This window comes from Populus nigra, chromosome 13 (assembly GCF_951802175.1).
Source record: "Populus nigra chromosome 13, ddPopNigr1.1, whole genome shotgun sequence".
Lineage (NCBI taxonomy): Eukaryota > Viridiplantae > Streptophyta > Magnoliopsida > Malpighiales > Salicaceae > Populus > Populus nigra.
The window spans coordinates 15848896-15858625 of record NC_084864.1 but is presented as its reverse complement, the minus strand read 5'-3'; the positions used below and the strand labels follow the sequence as shown (position 1 = coordinate 15858625).

The 9730-nt window shown below is 31.9% G+C and overlaps 1 protein-coding gene across 2 annotated transcripts; it reads left to right on the top strand.

Annotated features, from left to right (window-relative positions):
• The first annotated feature begins 4687 nt into the window (after positions 1-4687).
• Positions 4688-9479, top strand: LOC133670669 (mediator of RNA polymerase II transcription subunit 6). 2 transcript variants are annotated; one of them, XM_062091229.1, is made up of 6 exons: positions 4688-4906; positions 6336-6628; positions 6731-6905; positions 7520-7589; positions 8510-8619; positions 8962-9479. In XM_062091229.1, the coding sequence occupies exons 2-6, from the start codon at positions 6366-6368 to the stop codon at positions 9121-9123; spliced, it is 780 nt and encodes a 259-aa protein (XP_061947213.1). In that variant the 5' UTR covers positions 4688-4906; positions 6336-6365; the 3' UTR covers positions 9124-9479. The 2 variants fall into 2 exon arrangements, with proteins under 2 accessions (XP_061947213.1, XP_061947211.1); XM_062091227.1 differs by having other exon boundaries at positions 4689-4901.
• The last annotated feature ends 251 nt before the right edge of the window (positions 9480-9730 follow it).

Sequence of the window (9730 nt, the reverse complement as noted above, 5' to 3'; positions counted from 1 at the left end):
TCAGATTTGATTTTTATTTTTTTATGACGTAACTAAATTCTAAAAAATATTTTCTAATTAATTTTTCATGATATTGTTAAATATTAAAAAATAATTTATGTTTTTTTAAAAAATATTTTCAAGCGGGGGAGTGTATAGAAAGAATTTTTAACACGGGCATTATGCGTCAGCAAGAAATAAAGTTGTGATGGGCAATAATTAACAGGTTGCTTTAGTAAGGATGTTATTATGGAGCCACAAAACCAGTCAAATTATAAGATGCAAAGACAGTTGAACGGTTGGAATTGATGGAATCCTGTCCTGTCCAAGAATCAAGTCCCTGATTTTCTGCCGCATTGTTTAACAAAATGCGTGTGTGTAAGTATATATATATATATATATATATATATATATATATATATATATATTATTCAAGCAAGCTAGGGTTAATGTGGTTTTTATTATATGCCAGCAAAAACCAGCTAGCTTTAAGTGATTTACAAGCCCACCGACCCCCCCATCCAACAACTATGCTCACGGGATGGATTAGTTTATGTCATTTATAAGGTTTCCCTTGAAATATTTTATTAAGAACATTCCTCGCTACAAAGAGAAAATAGGATGGGAAAATCAAATGGCTTTTTGAAATACATAATAAGATTATAAATTTCTTAGATAGGAAGTTTTTCTTTGCGTCTGGATGCTTAGTAAATCTATGTTACTTTGATTTTAACTTATTTTCATGTTCAAATTCTTTAGATTTGATATTTTCACTAAATTCATATTATCTTAAATTTTGTTACTTTTCAAGCCCTAACATTTTAAGTCTCGCATGCTTGTCAGATCCTTTTTATTTAAGAATTTTTTTATATAAATAAAAATCTTAATAAAAAATTAACTCTTAAATTACCTTCCAAAACTTTTAATACATAATCTTTTATTAAAGATTTGAGAGATTTTGAGAAAGACAATCAATAAGAAAACATCTTATCTTTTTTTTAAAAAAAAAGAGACGATAGAGCTTTGTACATCTAAAATGATTTATAAAGAAAGGAAAAGGAATTTTGGGAATATCACCCGCAAAATAAATATTGCATGCTATTGGTTTTCCTAGGCCTTTTTTCTATTATATATTTATTTTTAGAATCTTTCTCTAAAATATTATTGTATATATCTTCTCAAAAAAAGATAATTATTTAAATATTAAAGAATTTTTAAACTAAAAAAAGTACCAACTATCAGTTACTTTAACGTGAGAAAATAAATCTAATTACTAGAATCAAGAAATTAATCGATTATTCAAGATAAAACTTATTCTCATGACACTTGAAAATTTTGGTACATCTTCAATTTTAACATACACTCCTTTTTTTTACTAATAATTTATTCTCTAATTTGTTAACATACAAAACATCCTTATAAACTACTTCTTTTATATATTTAAAGATTACTCCCGTAAAAACTCTTCATTATTTTTTAGCCGTAGATCAAATACAACGTCCTAAATTGTAAATAACGAAAAATGAACCCTTAATCTTCATCCAAAACATAAAGACATCACGAATTGAAAAATCTCAAAATCTCAGCGGCAACCCAAAGACAACATTGCAACACGATTCATTCTCTTGTAATATTCTCATTGATTTTGATATTTTTTTTACTAGCAAAAGATCCCTTTGTTTTGATTTAATTTTAACCGAGTTTAGCTTTTTATGTTTCAATATTTTATACTTTTCTTGTTGAGCCTTTTCAAGAAATTATAAATGAACTTGGCTTTATATATTTCTTAGATTTCATATATATTCCACATTCTTTTTTCATGCATTTTCAACTGAAATAACTTTCAAGAACAATCTTTTGATATGTTTTTAAAATTAATCATGTCAAAAAATTAATGGAAATGATTGATCCTTTTGGAAGGAAATTGAAACTCAAATATTAATAATAACAAGAAAGAAATTTTTGTTAATTTTGCTAAGGAAGGCAGTCAGAAGGAGCCGATTGACAAATGAATGAAACATGAAGGGGTCAATCAGTAAACAACAAAATTTAGTGAAGAAATTGATAGATGAGGGACAAAGATGAAAATGATAATGAAATTAAGACATCAAACAGTGGAAGAGTACGCAGAAGAAATAAGAATTTTGAGTTTTAAGACATCAACTCATCTTACCACTTCGATTCTTATAATCATTAACTTTAGGATCTATTTGATTAGTTGAAATATACATAAATTAGCCTAAACATTAACATTAATTAAAATTAAAAAAAAAGACAAGAGAAAGGAAAGTGCTTGCTCAAAAAAATGGCTGTCTCCGTCTCTGTTAACATGGTAAGAACTTTTCCCCTAAACCACTTCTTCTTCTATGTGGTTCGTTATATATGAAAATATATAGAACTAATAACTCTGATTGATTGTATTGTCTGAAATGAAGGGAAACGTACACATACAGTGGAGTTTGCAGAAGCTAAGAAGAGAAACCCAGTTCCCATCATGGCTGAATATATACAAGTAGCAGAAAAAAATAATAAGCATTAAAGTTTCTTGTCTTTTCAACCCCACCAATGAACCCCTCCTCAAAGATTCTCTCAAGTCTCAAGGTACTTGCTACTTTGTCTTCTACTTCATTTCCTCCTGCTTTTCATTCAAGTAATTGTTTTTTTATGGGATTGTTCTGGGACTTGCTTTCCTTCAATGGTTTTTCACTTTCAAATTTTATGGCGTTATTTTGAGGTCTGCTTGAAGGGTTCTTGAATTGGGTACCCTTCAGCAGATTATTGAAACGCGAAAAAGAGAAGATGTTAGAGAAGCAATTAATTTTTGTGTTAAAGAAAAAGAGTAGGAAAGAAGCTTACTTTTTGTCTGCAGATATGTTTTCTTGGAAATAGTGAATGTCCAATTAGAAATTTAGAATCCGTCCATTGTTTTAGAGCGTAGTGATAGATAAGAAGGCAAACAAAGGAGATGAAAGGGTGAGAGATGCTTTGTGCCGTATGGTATGGGGTTATTTATGTATTGTTACTAAATATTAAACGCATTAAAAATTATTTGAAATTTTTAGAATTTTGTTAAATAAATCTAGAGTTATTTAGAAATTTATTATTTAAAGATTTAATTTTTTTTAATTTTGAATAATTTTTTAAAAACTATATTGTTATAAATCACAGACCATCTAATTATTCGGTGTTCAATTTCTATTGATAATTCACAAGAATCCATGAAAAATCTTCTAAAACTCTATTTTGAAGAAAGAGATTGTTATGCTAGCTTTACTATTGTATTTTTAAATAGTTTTTTCTGTCTAATAAACAACCACTTTACATAAAAGGTATAACTTATTATTTATAGAGGAATCTAAAAAACCATATAAATTGGTAAAATATTAATTTTTCTTTTGAATAATATTCATATATTAATTCAGAACAAGTTTATAAATTAACTCAATCAAGTTCTTTTTCAATTTTTTTAGGTCTAGAAATATAATCCCTATATTAATTATATTCTAGTTTTTATATATATATATAGGAATATTTTAATTAAGTATGACTTGATTAAAAATATTTTAGAAATTAAAAACTAGAATATATATATACAGAGGAATAATGATATCAATCTCCAGTTGGCAAATTAAATTCTTATATTTGTTCATTAAGCTGATGGCGTTTCAAGAACCTATTAGTATACGCAAAATCTAGGTTATTGCAAGCAAACAAAACCATAAATGGAGAATTATAAGAGGTTCTTACAAATATATATTAAATAAAAGAAAAGAAAGAAGATCAAACCTGGAACGGATCGTTCTATATAGCGGTGGTTTAGTGCCGATAAAAACAGATAATAAAAAGATAATGGACTACTTCTGATGATGAAAACCTAAAGGAGGGGAGGATTAAAAACAAGTTCTTCATTGCTTTTGCATGGGTGCGAATATGCATGACTGTTATGATCGAATATAAATGACTTCGAGAAGAATAAAACAAGTTTTTCATTACTTATGCATGCATAGGCTCCGTATACATGACTGTTTTATTTTTTTGAAATGTGATTTTTTACCCATCCAGAGAGCAGCATAGTTTTAAAACCCGATTTCATGGTATGGGATAGGATCCGGGTTTCAGCGGATCATTGTTTTTCTCTTCTTGACATATTCTCAAGTAGATGAAATTAATTTAACCTGGAGAAGCGAGAGCAAAAGGTCGGTACTGAACGAGGGAGCATAAGCAGCAGGGAACGCTGCTGCGTGTTTCCGAGTGGCTTTGCCTTGATCATCTTCTCTTGAATCATCCTGTCCTTCTACTTTAACAGGAACTACGGAGGCTGCTTCTTCTTCGTCAATGATATATTTTCTCTGTTAAGTTCCATTTTTTATGCAGCCTCGTGGTGTTCCAGTGGAGCAAGTAACAAACACTACAACAAGTGAGGAGTCCATTTGATAATGAAATAAATGGATGGATTTTTTCTTACTTTCTTGTATAAAGAAAAGAATGATCAAAGTCATTGAAAATTGAATGTTTGAAGAACATTTTGAGCAATTTGAAAATCGTTCCTTTCAACCGTGAGAGATGATGCCGTTTTAGTGGGAAGCCGCCGTAATAAAACGACGTCGTTCCTATATTAAGAAGCCCCCGTCTCGTACCTTTTCCTTCTGTTTACATGGCAAGACTCGATTGGCTCGTAAGCCGGGCCTAAATATAAGTATGAATTGTTTTTTGTTAAAACAAAAACATAAAAGCCCGCCCCTAAAAACCCAGCAAAATCTCTCTCTCTGCCCCCTCCTTCTTCAAGCTTCACCTAGTCAGTGTCGACGGCAGTTCCCCATTCGTGAAAAATCAAGCAATTCTCTCTCAATTTGTTTCTTACTGGCTTAGGTAACTTCGTGGGACGATTTCGTTGAGCGATCCGTGCAGCCGATTCCAATTCTGTACGGTACTTTCTCCCTACTTTTTTTTTTCTTTAAATTGCCTTCTGTTTGGTTGCGTAGAAGAAAATTAGAGGAAACAGAGCCAATTTCTATTCCTATTTCATGATTTCCCTCTTGGGCTTGACGTATTAGTAACGCATCGTAGTAGTGTAGTCGAGGAAGAAGACGTTTTGTTTTTTTATTTATTTATTTTCCTAGGACCGAGTTATTTAATTCTATTTTCTCCTTTATTTAACAAATTTTACGCATTTTCTGTAACATATCCGTTCTTTATATTCTTAAAAAAAACAAGATAATTGTTTGGGAGTTATAACAACTATTATGAATTGATTTGATTTCAGGTTTTTGTAAAATCACATCTTTTTTAGTTTTCGTCTCTTTACATGTTAAGCCTTAAATATTGTTTTCTAATGCTGAAAGGAAAGAAGGAATTTAGGTTTTTTTTTTTTTTTCAAGTAAGAGGCCATTTACTATGCTGCATATAATTTGTACAGTTAATATCCATCTTGAATATATTGGATCAAATCAATACCTTTAGTTTTAGTTTCAATAAAGGGATTGGTTTGATTCAATTTACATAGAGGATTTGATATCAAATGTAAAAATAGAAGGATCTTGCTTGATTTTTGGTTTGCCTGTGCATGATTGTGGGATCTCACTGTATCCAATGTTGTGGGTGCATTGAAAAGATCACACATATTTTTTCAACTGTAAGAACAAAATATTATTGGTACTTAGTAATGTTAAAAATGATCTCATACATCTTTAATCTAAGTTTCATACTTGTATTGTTGGTACTTCCAGATTCACATATATTAAGTGCATGTCACCAGTGTTTTTCACTTGAAAATGCATCAAAATGATTTATTTTTTTCATTTTTGATATCAGCTAGTCAAAATCACAAAAAACATTAAAAAGAAAAGCATCAATTTGATGTTTTCTCAAAGTAAACACACTTTTAAAAAGCACCCAAAAGTAGCGGTTGCCGCACTCCCAAACAGGTTCTAAAGCTTGAATTGAAAAAAAGATGTAATTTAGAATGGAAATACCAATAATTTTGTCCCCTTCAAGTAAGATAGTACTATACTGTTTGTGAATTCGCACTCACATGACTATACAGCCAATGCATAATTTGAGCAAAGTTGGTCTAATATAGAAGGGAATATTCCATGAAGGTTTTAAATCATAGGTTAATTCCTGAAAATAAATTTTTTATAATTGTTTTTAAATGTAAAAGAATGGGTAAGCCATGATAAATAAAATTTTTATACATGACTAAATAAAGTTGTTCAATACTAATATAAATAAGTTCTGTTGGGTCACAATATTTTTATTTTTTTAAGTAAATAAAGCTATTTTAGAATAAATTTAAAATTTAGCTATATTTGTGGGTGTCAAATATTGAAGTAAACTAATTTTATTTATTTTACTAGTTGGTCTCTCTGCTTTCCTTCCCCCTCAAAATGGCAACACCACCTGTACTACCACAACTCCCAACCAGCTTCGAAGCAAATCCTCCTCCAATGGGGCCAACACCGCCGCAGCAGCCACCAGGAACAGACATGACAGGGATATGCTTTAGGGACCAGCTTTGGCTAAACACATATCCTCTCGATCGAAACTTAGTCTTTGATTACTTTGCTTTGTCCCCTTTCTATGATTGGACTTGTAATAACGAGCAGCTTCGGTCGCAATCCATTCACCCCCTTGATCTCTCCCACTTATTGTAAGTACTTATAATTCAATTGGGTATCGTTGACTTTCATGTTTTAGTGTGTAGAATTTGCAAATTTGGATGAATGAACTTGCTTCTTTTTTTTTTTGTAAGGAAGATGACAGGCACAGAGTATATGTTGAGTGAAGTGATGGAGCCACATTTGTTTGTTTTTCGAAAACAGAAGAGGGATAGTGCAGAGAAAGTTACCCCAATGTTGACTTATTATGTGTTGGATGGGTCAATATACCAAGCACCACAGCTTTGCAGTGTGTTTGCAGCTCGAGTTGTGAGTCTTTTGTGTTAGTTTTCTTTTGGGTGTTTGTGATTTGCCCACAATAACACTACCATTAGCTCATTCATGATTGATTTTAATAGGATTTGCATATTAAACATGGTTATAGGAATGATTTCTTGAAAGAAAAGGCGAGTCTTTTTGGTACAAAGAAGTTTAGAGTTAAATTCATTGCATCCCAAGTAGCACATTCAGGGAGGAAGTGTTAAAATGAAATAGAATCTGATGTAGGATGTATAGATAATGTTATTCTTTGTGATCCAAGTTTGGCTGGAGAGCATATTCATAGATTGTACTCTCGGCAAATGATTAAAGTATTAATGGTTGGATGATATAATGTAGCAAGATGATACAATGTTGTTGTTTACACAACATAATCCCGGAGAGTGTTTGGGATTGCGGTTGGATCATGTTTTTGAAAAAAATTGAAAATATTTTTAGCTTTAATTTTTTTTTTGTTTTGAACTGCTGATGTCAAAAATGAATTTCAAAAAAATAATAATAAAATTTTATTTTGATACATTTCCAAATAAAAAATACTTTGAAATGTAATCTCTACCACATTCCCAAAACGCACTTAGTCTTAAGTAATTGTACCCATATGGCAGGGACGGGCTTTGTATTATATATCAAAGGCTTTTGGTACTGCTGCATCAAAGTTGGAGAAGATTGGATACGGTATTGCACTACTACTCACCTTTTCTCTTTTATCTCGTAGTGATGAGATTAGTTTTGTTATTGAAGGTTATATATCATGTTTTCAGTTTGAATGAAATGCATCCCTGGGTTGTCTTTTGGAGGGTTTTTTTTTTTTTCCAAGTAATTGACAGCTTGTTTTGTTTGTTTCAAAATGAAGTTTCAGTGTTGATATTTCACATTATCAGATTTGATGATTTCCATCTGAATAATTTGTGGGGTTTTCACATGAATAAATGAGTTATGTATTTGAAGTAGCATTTTCTATGAGATGACTCTGTTTTTTGTAGCATTATATGTAGTCAGTTTGGTTTGCAAAATTGGTTGCCATTTCCCATTTTCCTATCAATTTTAGTTATCATGGTGGTATTTTCTCATGACACTTGACATTGTTCACTAAATATTCCAATTTGCTGGATGATTGATTAACTAAGTTGCAGATTGTTCACTAAAGGTTGATATAACACAGCTTATATATCCTAAATTCATATTCCACATCAATTTCAACCAATTTCTAAAGCAGTGTAGATGCATAACCTTTTCCTGCAAAACAACCTGTAATACTGGTCATATGAACCTGCATTTTCATTTAGAGTTTTTTGCATGGTGCATGAAAAGTCAACCCATACCTTTGTATCCGTAATGCTCTCTAGACAATGGGAGATGATAGAATTTTTTTATTACAAGTGTTGTCTACTGCGTTTCCCAATACTTATTTTTTTGGCCTTGGTCTATTGGCACCCCTAACTCCAAGCCTAACTCCAAGGGTGATAGTGCTGAACAGAAAGCTATTCCTATTTTTTGTGTGTGCTCTTGTGTAATAGGTATTATTGTGGCCCTTCTTTGACATCATTATCATGTTCGAGTTCATTATTTTAATTCTTATGTGATTTCTGATGCAGTTGATTCTGAAAATGAGGGCGCTGCTTCTGAATCAAAGACTGGTAAGGAAGTAATTGACTTCAAGGAAGTTAAGCGAATAGATCATATTCTTGCCTCCTTACAGCGCAAGGTAACTTTTGACATATCTGACCAAAATGTGTGGTCCTGTAATAAAAGATAATACAAGTATAGGACAAGAAAATGTCCATTATTGTTAAAAGTTAGCACATCATGGCTTTATGTACAGTCATGATTCTTTGTGATGATTTGGCCTTGACAGTTATTGCATCCATAATGATGAAAAATGTATGCTTATAAAGCTTTTATTTTCATGGCGTTCTTCTTGTTATTTGTTGTTTACTTCCTTGTCCAATCACCCATCATTGCTTACTTTAGCACCAGATCTGAGGGTTGTGAAATGATATTAGATACCAATTGATGATTTCTTTCTTTCCTTTTATTTTCTTTGCAGTTACCACCAGCCCCTCCACCACCATCTTTTCCTGAAGGCTATGTACCCCAACCAACTACAGAAGATGAGAAAGGCCCCGAAACCCAACAAGGAGGAGAGCCACAACTTCCTACTGTTGATCCGATCATTGATCAAGGTCCTGCCAAAAGAATGAAATTCTGAAAGTGGTCTTTTCTTTATTTCAGCGGATAATCGAGTAATGTAGAGAGCAGAAGCCATCATCTCGAAGATGATAGGAGATGTCTTCAGTGGAAGAAGCTTTCCAATCATCTTTATGCCTTTTAATCTGGTCGTAAGTTACTGTTTAACAACACAACATGATACTAATTATGTAATTTGAGTGTACTGTTTAAATTCAAACCAGTTCCCCTCGCTATACATGATAAAACTAAGGTTTCCTCAAATTCTGGGTTGGCTAAAAGAAACGTTCTTCCCATGGTAGAGGGATGTATAACAGTACCACGAAGGTGGTCCGGTGGTATATAACTTTCGGAAGCGAATGAATTTTATTTACGGTATGAGAAGTAGATGTGAGCATGTTGTGGGGACTGACATCACTCGTTATGGGCGAGCGTGTTTGGATGTTGCACTAGCAGATGCCTGCCATGTTGTGGACAAATATTTTTTTGTCCAAAGCAAGTTACAGAGTGCTGTGATGCCAGGATAAAAAAAAATGGTTGAAATATTAGAGTTGAAAGGTATTAAGTTGTAACAACTCACAGTGATTTGTGTGAAGAAAGATATAGTATTTTTATTATATAATTTAGTT